Raw genomic sequence first — 15,665 nt, forward strand, 5'->3', positions numbered from 1 at the left:
CTTAAGCATGTTCTTGCGTCTTACCTTTCATCTAATGGTTGTTTCTTCATTCAGTTACTTATTTTCAGTATTTTCAGCTTATCCTGGTGTGGATCGCACTGGTTCTGGAGCCTATCCTGGGAACACTGGGCATGAGGCAGGATGCTAGTCCATTACAGACCATTCACGACCATTCACACACACACACACACACACACACACACACACACACACACACACACACACACACACACACCCTGAAACTATGAACCTACTTTATTTATTTCATTTACATATGTATCCTTGCACTTGAATTGAAATGTCTTCTCCTCTTTTCAACCTGCTTTCTCCTCCTCGGCTAACAGAAAACTTTATCAGAATATTCTATAATATAATCAACACTTTCCATGAAAGCTCTGCTGTACTGTTGCAAAAATAACATGTTAGAAGAGAATGCTCATACACTGTTGTCACATATACTTAATATTCCCATTTAGAATATTTTCTGAACTTCCTGAACCTTATCATTCAGCAAATGTTCTGTTAAACTAAAATTGTTAGCTGGGTCTGTAAAAGTTTTGGTTTGGTGGGTGGTAAGGGTGTGTGTATGTGACCTTGTATAACCAAAAATACAAGCTGGATGTAAATGTTTGTGCTACATAATTTCATTTCATTTCATTACATAACATTCAATGAACAGATCCTTGACGTGTATTTGACTTGTATAAGCAAATGATACCCAATGAATATTAATTAAGTGTTTCTCTGTTAAATCAACCTCATACCTGAATCCATAATACTGCCGAATGAGTGACATACAGAGGAGGTAATGGTGAGACAGAGAGGTGGATAGCTTGTTTTCAGGCCTCATGGGCCCCTGGAGGTCAGGTTAATAGAGTAGCACTCCTAGCTTCCCATTGAGCTCATGAGAAGCTCCTTTGAGCTTCAATAGGCCTCAAGCTTTGGAGCATCAGCTTATGGTAATGGGTCTGAACTGACAGCCACTTTGTTCAAACACCACCTCTTCGTCACACCATAAGTGATGATGTCAAGGATGGATGAACTCAGAGTTTTAATTTATAATGGAATCAACAATGTGTCAGTATGAACAATGTAACATTTTAAATACTGATTGGTTGATTTTAGTTTTAAAAAATCAATGATTTAAAAAAAAAAAAAGAAACAATCAAATCCACTAAGTTTGAAAAGAAGAAAAACGAGCAACGACCACATCAAATTTCATAAAATCCCGACACTTCAGTGAGACCATGGCCTTCTTTCTGGCATTTACTGGATGGAGTGTAGGGGTGTGTGTGTGGGGGGGGGGGGGGGGGGTTGGGTCAGATCCCAAAGCTCTCAGAGGTCATGGCAGCCATTGAAGTGTCCAAGAGCTGTCATAACCACATTACCTCTCCCATCTGCCCCAACAGCATGAAAATTAAGTTATGTCCTGTATTTTGTGTCTCTTCCTTTCTCTTCTTCACTGGTGTCTCTGCCTTTTTCATTCTAGATTCTACTGACCCTCCCCTCAATTAGAATGTTTTCTAAACATGTTAATAAAATACCTTTCCAGACTTTTTTAGGGCTTGGTTTTCTCTTTTCCTTAGGCTGTTTTTTAAAACAAGCCAATGACAGTGAGCAACATTTATAGTGTTGATGATAGGCACTTGGTGTTTGCCTCTTCATGTCAGGTACCATAAATATTAGACAACTGGCTAATATTCAAGGCTTGCTATTATCCCATGTTTAAGATAAACACTGGGCTACTGACATCCAGAACTGCTACTAATACACAATTCTGAGAGGCTGTTTTCATATTTTCAGAGCTAATCTGTCTTTATTCCTGTTTTCCTTCTCCTCTCATCAATGACTTAAAAATTTGGTTTAAAAGGGATTAGCATTAGCATTCCTAAATTCGAATGGCTTTGTTCATAAAGCTGGCAGTGATGGATTCAGCATGGCAGTGCAGGCCCGAAATAGTGAGCTTGTGAAAGATCCCACTGTGTGCCTTGACCTGAGAGATGGTGACAGCACTGGATTTCAGCTTTACACTCATTTCTGATTTAAGAAATAATGATAAGAACAAAAGTTCACACAGGCGTCAGCCATGTTTGTGTTTAAAAAAAAAAAAGTTAAAATATCTGGTTACAAAGCTGCAGAGGTAGGACTTGTTAAGTTCTACTTTCAGCATCTTTTCAGACTATTTCCCCACTGAACTCCAGACTAAGAATGAAACAATAAGAATTTTTATTTAATCTTATAAGCACACAAGCCAATTCAACTAAATGGCAATTAAATGGCATTAGTCATTGTGCAAGTATTAAATTATTAAGGGAAACTGCTAAAATATTTGCTAAAACTAAAACATTGCTCTTAGTTTTATTTATTTTGAATTTTTTGTACCAGTTTATCCTTCAAGATTGTCTATAAAAGTCTATATGCTTTGTCAGTCTGTGATCCATGGTGCTATAGGATATTGTCATCTGTTGCTGCAAAGGTTTATCTATGAGATGAATAGATTTTAAGTGAGGAATCTCACTCAAAAAGGAATCTCTTTAATTAGATATACATTTTACTTTAACTTGAATACATTTTATGTTTGAAAGATCAGTAGTTGCACTTGAATAGCAAAGAGCACTATATCTCTGAGTCAGTAAAAAAAAAAAATACATAGTCTAGATTTTTATAGTTTGAGTTCAAATGAAACAGCAAATTCCCCCAAAGTTTTTTTTTTCTTTAAAAAAATCCTCATGCTAGATTGAATAATCTAAATGATTACAATGCTCCATGGCCAGCTCTTTCAGCAGCTTTCCCTGCTGTCTTTGTGAAGGAGGCATCAGTGTGAATGAAGTGCCTGGTCATTGTATGTTGCTTCTATTGTGTGTTTGTCATTAGCATGACACAAGTGCCACTCGACTTGTCCATTTATTAAGCCTGAGGACTCTTGTCCTCCACTGTTTCACAGTGGGGGTACATCATGGCTGCCATATTGGATCTCTGCAACTACTCTGAGCCACTACACAACTGCATAAGCCACACCCATATTTGGTCCTGGTTTGCATTAGTGAATGATTTGTATTGATAAACTGTAATTACCATTAATAATTTACATGTACTCTTAGTCTTAGTTCTCCAAACCTTAGTTCTCCAAACCCAAAAACCCATTGAGGAACCCTTTAAGAATGTTTAATCTCGTTTTATGAAAATTTTAACTTATTGTTTTAACTTGCATCCTCCATAAATTTCTCACATTTCCTGTTTACTACATATAATTCCTCCTATACTGCATATACATGCAAAGAGATGCTGTAGAGCAAAGATGCCATCAGAATAATTAAGTTAAACATTTCTACATTTAAAAAAATCCCACAAAGAGCAGTAAACAGTAGAAAATAAAGTTATTATATAAATAATATAAATTAAAATTAAATAAAAATTATTTGGTGTGACAAAAAAAATTAAAAATAGATAAAATATATATATATAAATAGTAGTCTCAGGTAGAATTAGTGCAGTTTTATAAGGAAATAAGGAGCCACAGCTCTTCAGGAGACTTTGACTGTTGCACTCACTTCTTATTTTTGCAGCAAAACCCAACAGCCTTCATTATGTTTTTATATGAAAGGTGTCTCTTACATAATCTGTGGCTTTCTTTACTGACATACAAACATTTTAACATTGAAACATCTGTAACATTTAATTTTGTGCTGGGAAACTAATGTTTGGAAATCTAAATCTTTTTTTTCTGACTTGATAATATAGAAGTAATAAAATAAAAAATGTATAACAAAGTTTGTACTCTCTCTCTCTCTCTCTCTCTCTCTCTCTCTCTATATATATATATATATATATATATATATATATATATATATATATATATATATATATATATATATATATATATATATATATATATATATATATATATATATATATATACACATACACATTTTAGTTGGACCCCTATGAATTCATATGAGAAAAATATATATGAAGTATATTCCCGTTGACACACACACGCACGCACACACAATAGCCAAAGCAGAGTGCATTTGTGATGGCCACTTAGGGCCTCATTCATCTGAACAGAGCTTGTTCTCCCCTCCAGTGTGAACAAAGACTTTAAATAAACACTAGAGTGAGGACAGATAAACGAGCCAAGGCACTGCTTGGCTTATGTTTCTTGTGTCTGATCCTTTTCATAGTCACCCCCTTCCACAACCCTAAATGTGGAACAGGAACTAACACTTACTGCTTCTGTAAACATGTGTGTTTATAGGTCAAGTGTAAACCACCCTCCCCCTAATACACACACACACACACACACACACAAACGTTTTGTCTCTTCAGGCTGCAATGTTTGGTTTAATTGTAATGAGATTTATTATATTCAGGAAGTCAGTTGATCAGACTCAATTCTTTTTTTTTTATCTAAATGAACATGAATGTTTGATTGCTGGGAGAAGAGCACTTGATGTTTCTTGCTAAATGCTTGCTGTCCTCTAAACAGCACTGAGCAGCAGCATGGCCACATTTCCTTTAAACTACAGACTCCAAATGTATAATAGAACATCAGTGCAAACGAGAAACAAGTTCAAACTCAGTCTTGCACACTCAGAACCTACTGCAATCTTCTATATATGCACACAATCCCAGCATGCTTGATTTTACACACCTGAGAATTCAACCTAAGCTTGTGTACTACTCTACTAGCTGCCATTATGCAATGTAGTGCAGCATGTAAGTGTTGATTCTCACAGAAACCAAGACCAGGGTATGATCAAGATATAAATGTAGGATTACCTATTTACTACACAAATATTGTTTAGGCTACAATGTCGACTCGTACAGAAATTAATAGGGATTCACCAAATGTTCGGCAACCGAAATTATTCGGCCGAAAATAGCAAAAAAAAAAAAAAAAAAGCATTTTCGGTGTTCCTCCGAGTAAGTGAAAAGGCTGAATAAATTTGACCAAACAATGACGTGTTTGATGACGCGCCAATTAGCCTAGCAACCAGAGTGAGATGCGCGATTTTCACAACCTCCACTTCCAGCAGCGATCTCAGAGCGATGAGGGGGCGCGCGCATGCATGAACTACATGCACGAGCGCATGCTCTTCAGATGTTGACAACCGTGACATTGTTTACTGTGGACTCGTGCATTTGTTTTGTTTCTGTTCCGGAGTATTCTGTCACGTCGCCCATAGAGTACGGAAGCAGGTAAAGACATATTTATTTAAGGGAACATAACATTAACAACGTATCTAACTATACTATATCTACTATAATACTCCGCGAGGTGTACAAGGACACGAGCGGTATATATCCCGAATATAATCAGCCGTATATAACCGAATAGAACCATTTTTGCACTCTTGTCAATGCATTTTTTAATGCACTTTTTTGTTGTAGGCTACAGAGTGTTCCATTCTTTCAGCAGTCAATTATAGGCCTAACATCGGCTATTCAAGGGGGGCTCAAAGATGACCACATCAAAATATTTTTATTTTACTCATTTATTTATTTAAAGTTATATTGTGCTTTGTTGGTAGCCTACGCCTGCTGGAATGAAAAAAAATCTTCAGTGTTAAATAAATATTTTGAAATTGAATAGTTTTTGTAATTGATTTTTTTCTTTGAAAAGCAAAACAAAATAGTAAAAAGCACATTCTGACTATTTAATTTATGCAATGGTGGAAAAAATGGTCAAATAAATGGGAAAAAAACACGAAAAAACGTGTTCGGTATTCGGCCTTCGGCCAGGTTTTTCATTATATTCGGTTTTGGCTTCGGCCAAGAATTTTCATTTCGGTGCATCCCTAGAAATTAATGTTCATGGCTAATTTTAATCTGTGTGCAGCCAAGCTAAGACTACATATTAATTTACAATCCAGCGGTGTGATCATATTTTGACTCAAATCATCACAATGCTGAGGAATCATGAGCTGCCAGTTTATCAGTACAATTACAAACTGTAGCTCACCTGATAAAATGAGCAATTTAGATGCATGGCAGTTGTAGTGCTGTCTGTGATTATATTAAAGCATATTAAAGTTGCTTATGTACATAATTATGTTGTTTTTCTTTTTGCAAAATGTTGAAATAAAATCCAAGACAAGCAATAGTTTGTAAATTTCACATTCAAAACACTTTATGCCCACATTTGAAACACAAAACTCCATTTTCAAATGTCATTCTTCAAAAATATTTGTACATTGTAATACTGGCATATCATAGAAATGCACACAAGTTATTGTGTATAGATCTCTGGGGTATACAAAAATACTCCCATTTCCACTTCATCTTACATGGAATAACTTTTATCAGTATTTCAAAATAATTTAATTTCTGGATCCACAGCCCTCAACTATCAATATCAAGAGGCATAGTGCTAAGTGGTATTAACAGTGACATTCAGATGTTTCATAATTATTGTCATTTCACTTGTCTATCATCTGGTTTTAAGAAAGTTGTAAACAGGGCTGTACACTATTGACCAAAGTATTGTGATTCTGTGATGAACCAGGGTAATTATTTATCTTCATTTCTGTGACCAACATTTTAATGTTTGTCAAATCATATGAATGCTGTGATTCATCAAAACCCCGACAGAAACGAACACAAGCAGTTCCAGTATTGTATTACAAATAGTCGCTATGCCAGTTTTTGTAAATGTGCATATTTAGTCATGTGACCACGAGAGACTAATAAGCAGATGATAACATATTTCTTTGATGTTATTTACATATAGCTGTTTATTGCCATTATGGATGCATATGTACATGTAGTTTTGGAAAGACAATTTTAATATATAATGGATATCAGAATGAATTATTGGCTCATGGATGAGAAATGTCTGAAAAACTATATAGACTGCATGAAGGCATTGATAATCATTGCATGCACAATTAACAATTGATGAAGGCATTAAAAATAAACTAAGAATGAATGTTAAATAGAGATGTATGTTCCATTTTCTGTTCCACTACCTTTACCTGGTGCATTTCCTGTGGGTTGGGATGATCACAGCAGACAATATTGCAATAATGATTCACAAATAATATATTGTTCAGCCCTACAGTACAAGTAATTTACAGTCCAAACCTGTAAAGATGTGCTCTTAATAAAGGTCATGCTTCCAGTCCCAAAAACTGATCAATTATTGACACATGGTCATAATTTTGAGTATTGGTATCTGGGCTGATACTAATCTCAACTGGTATTGTGTCAGATTTTTCATAATTTCTGATACATACACATACATACATACATACATACATACACACACACACACACATATATATATATATATATATATATATATACATATACATATATATATATATATATATATATATATATATATATATATATATATATATATATATATATATATATAGAGAGAGAGAGAGAGAGAGAGAGAGAGAGAGAGAGAGAGAGAGTTGCTTCAGGTACTGTGCAGAAGTCAGTATCAGACCTGTATCGGGGTACTGGATGATATTCAGAGCTCTGATATTATAAGCAGAAATGAGCGAGCGGGATTGGTGCATCCCTGCTATAAATAGTGCAAGTATGTCCCACTGTGAACCCTTCTTGTAATTTTACATTTTATTGAAAAAGGCATACACACACACACACACACACACACACACACACACACACAATATATATATATATATATATATATATATATATATATATATATATATATATATATATATATATATATATATAAAAGGATGACTAAAATCCACTCAAATACTCAAAGTCCATCCAATGACATACTTTAAGCACCTATCCTCTTTTGTATGGAGCTGCAAACTGCACCATTTATGTTTTCATTTTTTGGTCCTCACTCTGCAACAATCTATTACTCTTTTTTTCTATTCTGCACATTGACACCTATTTATGTCTGCATTAACTGCCCTGCTTAAATCCACACACAGGTCATTTTTGCCCAGGTGTCCTCTTTCTTTTCACAAAAACAACCTGCTAAACAACAATCTGTGAAATGTTTGTAACTTTGTGTTTGAGAATTTTCATGCTATTGCAGAATATTTTTTAATCTTATGGATATTGACAAAATGAACTTTCTAATGATGTGTAGTTTTTCAAGATTAAATAAAGTATGGACAATATAGAGTTATTGTTCAGCCTTACACAAGGTTGTGGTTAATCACATTCATGCCAGAGTTCAGCCAAATGTCTATCTTTTTTCTTTTTTATTTTTGGTCTCAGTCGACTGCTTGTCTTCTTCTGGTTGACCAAACTTCAGCCAGCGTTCAGCCAAACATATACCGTCTGTTTTTTTGTTTCTTTTGGTTGGCCAGACTCACGCTGGAATTCAGCTTAATGCTGTTTCACACAAGACTGTGAAAAACGCAATGCCAGAACCAAGCCAGAAGAGCCGGATGTAAGCCAGATTTGGCCCAAACCCTGTTGCTATCTGGGATGGTGGAGGTCATTATCAACCCTGTGTGCGCCCTGGACACTCCACCCGCGCTGTCTTCTTCGTCATACTCCTCCGTGTCATAGTCACTCTCGAGCTCTTCCTCGTCGTCCGAAAAGCCGCTGCCCGCGTCCCGGTGGTCAGACGCGTCAGAGCACAAGCTCATCATGCTGATCTTAACGTGCTCACAGATGGTCCTCTCGGCGCCGTCGCACTCGCACGTGTCCAATAGGCGCGCCTTGGGCACGGAGCGCATGCGCTCGATAACTCGCCGACATTCATCCGAGCAGCGTTCTCCGCCGAAGAGCTCGCGGCAGTGGAACAGGTAATCACGCATGGCCGCGCTGCAGTCCGTGTCGCCCTCGCACGCGCGACGCGCTTCTGTGCAGCCCGTGCGGCTGATCCGCGGCATGCATGGCTCAATGGCGCGCTTGGCGCTTACGCACACCGTGTCTGCAGCGCACTCGCAGTGCTCAAGACCTGGGCCGTTGACAGTCAGATTGAGCTGCACGATGGATGAGACGCAGTGGCTCGGGCACTTCTTGTGTCCGTTAATCACGGGTCCGCACGCGCGCATGTACTGCCTGTAAGCGTAATGGCACTCTGGTTCTGATTGGCATTTCATAATGGCCTGCCAGCAGATCAGACGGTGACCGTGAGCTGGGGACGCACCGACCAAGGCGTCAAAACACACCAGCGTTAAACCGGCAGTCCAAATCCATAATGGGAGGATGGATATTGCCCCACATGTATTGATGGGCATTCTGACTCACTGACTCACTTTACTGATTCGACTCTTTAGGGCAAACCACTTAACGTAAATCGAAGCTTGAGCACAATCCGAAATCTTACCTACAATTTTGACCCAACATACATGCACAGGTCTGTATTTGTCCATTTAACAGTCTTTTATGTTATATTATGAGAATAGCCTTCCTTTTTACGTGATAACAGTCTGACTCAGAGCCAACAGCACATTGACAGTTTACAGTCTGGTGTATTGCTATAATGTGTAACCGCTTTGGCAACCTGGCAGTTCAGCGTTCAACAAGTCAAACAAAAATTATTGTGGTTAAAAAAATAAGAAGAAGAAAAGAAAAAAACTTTTTTTTTTTCGCTCCAACCTTCGATTCAGTCGTGAGTCCGCAGTGATGCCCTCAAAAGAATCGATTCCTCAGCGACTCACCCATCAATACTCCCAATCCTGCTGTTAGTTTCACTAACATTTCGTTATATACCAGCATGGCACAGAGTTTTCCGTTTAGTGTTGGACAGCCAGCACACACTCATGTCGGTACAGCTAAAGTTAGTTCTGCAGGTCCACTTTGTTTTCAGCCGAAATTCATTGCCCAAGTAAACCAGGGCTACGCGTTCACATTGGTCCTTTTAACATCCACATCCAGGGACATGCCGGACCTTCTGTCAAATTCTCCGTGCTGTAAACTATTGTATTCCATCGCATTGAAACTCAGGTGATTATGAATCAGCAGAAAAACTGCACCTTAAATGAACGTTTCCTACAGAATTTAAAGAGCAGTTTGTCCAACATTTCCCCGATCAGCGGCAACATTTTCATGCACTTAACCTAGGGAACCTACTTTCTGTCGCCTCGGTTCTTCCTCAGCAGCCCTCCTCGATTCCCTCACATCTCGGAGTGAGAGGAGAATGCTGGGCTACGTCCCAAAAACATACTACCGTACTACATAGTATTTCAAAATAGTACGCCACCTTCAGCTTTGACACACTATTTAGTAAGTTAACATGCGGGTTTTGAAGCAGCTTCGGGTTTCTATTGGTCTGCTGCGTTGTTGTGCTTTTGGAGTCTTCTTGGGGGCGGGGTCAAGAACGTGACAAAGGGCTTTGGGATTTTGGTAGGGGGATGGGACGGATCTTTCCTCTAAAGTTCTTTTAGCTCCAGTAAATTTGCTTGTCTTGCAAGGCTTTCACAATCTTCAGGTTTCTAGAAAAGCAACATAATTCAGCATATATATATATATATATATATATATATATATATATATATATATATATATATATATGTACAAAAAAGGACATTATCCTATATCGATGCAAAGATTTCCCACAATTCCCACAGTTTCTCTGATGAGTCTCAAAATAAGCTTATATGTTGACAGATGAAGCCTCTTGAGATGACAATAGCAACATTTATTTACCAAATAAACTATGGTATTAACCAAGTACACTGCATATTAAATAGACCTACATAATTCACTATTGCTTACCTACTGTCAAAGTCCATTATTTCGGAAGTGTTCAAGTTCAAGTGTGAACAGATGTCAAATGATGCGATTACATATTAAGTACCAGCAATAGGCCTGGTACATTGAAAACATGGTCTAAACACAGCGTTGCTTGTGGTCCAGATTCTGCAGACATTCCCTGTCCATCACATTTGGTATCTAGCCAAAGGCTGGATAGAACAAGGGGCTCCTTTGAACCTCCATGGTTGGTTTGACTCCCTATAGAGCGAATAGGCAGCTGTTGCAACACATGGTAACCCTCTTCCCTTCTCTTCTCACCCTGAAACAGCCTCATCCACACTGATTTTCCCCATACAACAAAAGCCATTGTTTACACAGGCACAAATGAGTATGTCATACTTATGGACCACACAAACACACACACACACACACACACACACACACACACACACACACACACACACACACACACAGTGTATAGAGACAGAACTGATATGAAGTCCTAAACTGAAATTGTTAAAGCCGGATTATCATAATAATGAGGGAAAACAGTAAACTTACACTTTTAGGTTTGAAGAGAATGTGAGTGAATGTCTAAGGAACAGCACGGATCTTCATATCTGTCATCTGAAGATGTAAGAATGAGAGGCAAATTGAGAAAGAGATAGATACGTTTCATTTTCCAGCAACTGTCCATTCACCTCTAAATAAATTAAAACAGTTTGTGAGCAGAGCAGGTTTTTCTGTCACTAGGTCACCTGTGCTAAATATAGCTCTCCAACATCAGAACACAAGGTAGCCAAAAGCTACTTCTCCATCTTCAGTTTCCTCAATCCTAACTACAGCCATTAGAGGACTTGTCTGGGGAGGTTAAAGGGGACAACAGTACCTTCACAAAATTGCCCCAATAGAGCATTTCCAACATACAGTAACCATCAAGAGCTGCGGTCTGAAATTTATCAAACAGAGCTGTGTTGTTTCAAGTTAAAGCATGGTGGCATATTCTTAAATTTCACATAACACGGCAGAAACTTAGGAATGCAAGATGTCTCCACCCAAGAATCACTCACTCTATTTTTAATCTAAAAATGACAAGAAAGGATCAGAGAGTGAAGCCAGTATTGCACAGTGCTGTCTTCTGTGGTCATACACATCACTCCACAAAGTTGCAGGAATTGACCCAGTATATAGAATGCTTTTCAGCTGGAAAAAAATTCTTGCATGTCAACCCCAGTAGCTAGTCTTTATCTTGAGGACAAATGTAAATTAGAATGAACATTTTTTTAGTTAATGTCCCTGGTTATATTGTGCAGTATTCACTTTTTCAAACTTATCATCTATCATCTTGTGATTTTTACTACTTTTACATGTCCACATGGGCAAGGAATAAGTAAGAAATGAAACACAATAAGGTGTACTCTTATGATCAAAATTGGGGTGGTGTGGGGTGGCACGTCAGTAGGTGGAACGGCTAAGAAAAATTGCTCATAGGTGTGTGTGAATGGTGCCCTGCAATGGACTCATGTCCCATCCAGGGTGTATTCCCGCCTAATGCACAGTGTTCATGGGATAGGCTCTTGTTCTTTTTACTGAAAGTGAATGAGTGACATCATACTTTTTGTCAGTTCATAACAACTATAAACATTAATTCTATAATATTCAATAAAACTAATTTTATCATTGAAGTTAATAAGACAAAAGTCTGCAGTTTGTCATGTTACTGAGAAACCAAAAAGCATAAAGTGCTCTGTACTGAAGACTCTCCCATGGTGGAAAACCTAAAGGAAATGGTTTACCTCTGACTGTTACAAAGTGGTGACATCAGAGGCTCCTTCCATAACAGTAAAATAAACTTCTTATAGAAAGCTTTACCATATTAATGATTATTTATTGGCATGTATTAAATCTATTTATGTGAGCTATATAAGTCTCAGTGAATTAGCTGTTACTACAGAAATGTTATTAGAATGAGTGCATATATTAGAATGAGTGCATTAATTTAAACCTTGCATTTGATTTACCATGCACCCCACACTACTGAGAGGGCTGCTGTTATAGGAAATTAAACACCAACTGTCCAGTTGGACTTGAGATTTCAATAGCACTGTAATATAAATAATATTAAAGCGATAGTTCAACCAAAACTGAAAATTCTGTCATCAATTACTCACCCTCATGTTGTTCATGTCAGAGATTTCTGTCAATCCATTTACAGTCCATGTAATCAAAACTTTCAAGCTCCAAAAAGCTCATAAAGGCATCATAAAAGTAATCCATGTGACTCCAGTGGTTTAATCCCAATTTTATGAAGTGATATGAATGCTTTGGGTGTGCAAAACACTACAACAAAGTCTTTATTCACAAAATATCTTCACTTCCACATAATCTAGGTTTGCCTCTGATGATCAATACTGGGTTTCTTTGCCCTAATGATGTCATTTTGGCAGCTGGCCAGAGCTGCAATGGGTGCCAAATCTCCCACTTTTATTACAACCTGAACACTCAACCAGACAGCTACTTTACATCTTAATTTTACTTAACTTGTAAAAAAAAAAAAAAAAAATAAAAAACATTATCCCGAACCATGCCATCAGCAATCCAGCAATTTCATTAATCTACAGACAGAGAATGCCCTTGATTATTTAACTTGATTTATCACACCTGAGCAACTCATCGGCTAATTACTGAGGCCTCCAAGTGCCTAGTTTGGTGTGATGTAAGAAAAAACACACAAATTCCTGTAGGAATGAGGTCCTCTACAACTGGACTTGGACACCTCTGTATTGTTGACGTATGTGCCAAATGATGTGGTAAAATTATTTGGACAAGCAACTAGTAACTATAACATAAAACAAAACTAAGGATAAAATATGTTGCGTATTTAATTATTTGCATTTTTATTAAGTAGAAATTGATCATTGGTGTATTTTAAAATCTCACTTTCCCATTTCCTCCTGCTTTTGAAATGACAAGCAGCTTCAGGAAACGATATAATAACAATTCCAGAATGGGATGCCAAGTTTGCTGTAAAAAAGATGCATGAGTCGTCTAGTCTCTCACTGCTGGGCCAATAGCCTCAGCGTCTCCATTGCTGTCACAATTGATTACACACGCTGGATCCTCGCTGCTAATTCACGAGATTCACGAGACCCTCCTTCATCCAAAAGGCTCCCAAAAGGCATGGCTGTGAAAAAGTTGCCAGAACAGCCTGGATCTTGCATTCTTTCTCTTTCTCTCTACATTAATAGAAACAGCTGCTAACCGTCTATCACTCTCTTCTCATTTCTTTCTTTTGCTACACTGTTTGTTTAACTGTCTGTTTTTGTTTCATATCTTAAGCAAATGTTTCTGAATGAGTTTTTGCATCTGCACCAAAAGGGGCCCCTTTAAGCTCTGGATATGAGAACCATATGTTGCACCCTACAGAGCAAATGATATAATTCCTCCTGTTTGAATGCAGAACCCATGAGCTTTGAGCAGTTGTTGCTTTGTAGCTGTGACAGACAGTGTGAGGATACACTTAGCTGATTAGAGCCTTGTTTGCCCAACAAAGCATCAGTTCTCACTGTGATACTTTGTTTGACACTTAACACAGAACTTTTGTGAAAGCCCCTGCAGGCTATAAAGTGTGGATGGGTGGATGGATAGATGAGAGAAAGAGTGTATAGAAGGGAGATAAAAGGTTAAAAAAAAAAAACGCCTAGTGGTTAGAACGTTTGGCTCTGCACTGTGTCTGCAGAGTTTGCATGTTCTCCTCATGTTTTGGGGGTTTCCTCCAGGTACTCCAGTTTCCTACCCCAGTCCAAAGACATGCACTGTAGGCCCACTGCTTTTTACTTTATATATGCTACCTCTGGGTCAAATTATTCGTAAACATGGAATTAGCTTCCACTGTTATGCTGATGATACACAGTTGTATGTTTCAGCAAAGCCAGATGACAGACAGCAGCTGCATAAAGTTGAGAATTGTGTAAAGGACATTAAACATTGGATGCTTATTAACTTCCTCTTACTTAATTCTGACAAGACAAGGCACTTCTACTAGGACCACGTGTAGCTAGAAGTAAGATTTCTTATTACACAGTAGCTCTGGATGGCCTTTCTGTTTCATCAGGTACAGCAATAAAAGACCTTGGTGTGATTATTGACTCCAGTCTTTCATTTAATGCTCATGTAGATAATATTACTAGGATAGCCTTCTTTCATCTCAGAAATATTGCTAAGATAAGAAATATAATATCACTAAATTTTTTGGAGATAGCAGAGATCCTGATCCTTTCTGATCTCCGGACCTGCCTGATCCATTTTGGATGTCCTGCCTCTGGATGGCGCTCTAATCTACTCCAATTCCAGATTGCTGGGACTACGGCTGCTTCAAAGGCCATACAGACTTCATATAAGTCAATAATTAACTTTTTCATAATATCTGTTGTTACGCAGATGAGGATGGGTTCCCTTCTGAGTATGGTTCCTCTCAAGGTTTCTTCCTCTTAAAACATCTTAGGGTGTTTTTCCTTGCCACCGTCGCCACTCAGTGGCTTGCTCAGCTGGGATAAATTCTCACCTTTAATATCTGTATACCGTGTTGATATTTCTGTAAAGCTGCTTTGAGACTGTTTGGATGTTCCAGTAGGTGCATAAACAAACTCCAGCCCAGAATGCAGCTACAGGAGTCCTTACTAGAACCAGAAGATATGACCAAATCACCCCGATATTATCCACACTGCATTGGCTCCCAGTACAACTACTGACCTATAAAACACTAAAAGGTTACGTGCCACAGGACCTAAGCGAACTTTTGGTCTTCTATGATCCGCCACACCTACATTGATCAAAAGGTGCAGGCTATTTGTTGGTACCTCGAATAGTGAAGGCTACAGCAGGGAAAAGAGCTTTCTCTTACAAAGCCCCACAGTTATGAAACATCCTTCCAATTAGTGTTCAGGACTCAGACACAGTCTCAGTGGTTAAGTCTAGGCTTAAAACGTATTTGTTTACTCAAGCTTAGCATG

At 38.0% G+C, this 15,665-nt stretch overlaps 1 protein-coding gene across 1 annotated transcript; it reads right to left on the bottom strand.

Annotated features, from left to right (window-relative positions):
* Positions 1 to 8,246: 8,246 nt before the first annotated feature.
* On the bottom strand, positions 8,247 to 10,262 carry gas1b (growth arrest-specific 1b). Its single transcript, XM_017460397.3, has one exon. It carries the CDS (start codon positions 9,192 to 9,194, stop codon positions 8,343 to 8,345), a length of 852 nt encoding a protein of 283 aa, XP_017315886.1. The 5' UTR covers positions 9,195 to 10,262; the 3' UTR covers positions 8,247 to 8,342.
* Between the last annotated feature and the right edge of the window lie 5,403 nt (positions 10,263 to 15,665).

This window comes from Ictalurus punctatus, chromosome 28, assembly GCF_001660625.3.
Source record: "Ictalurus punctatus breed USDA103 chromosome 28, Coco_2.0, whole genome shotgun sequence".
NCBI classification, from domain to species: Eukaryota; Metazoa; Chordata; class Actinopteri; order Siluriformes; family Ictaluridae; genus Ictalurus; species Ictalurus punctatus.

Excerpts from the sequence above, each read along its gene's own strand:
- gas1b (XM_017460397.3), bottom strand. The coding sequence starts at position 9,194 with ATGCCCATCAATACATGTGGGGCAATATCCATCCTCCCATTATGGATT.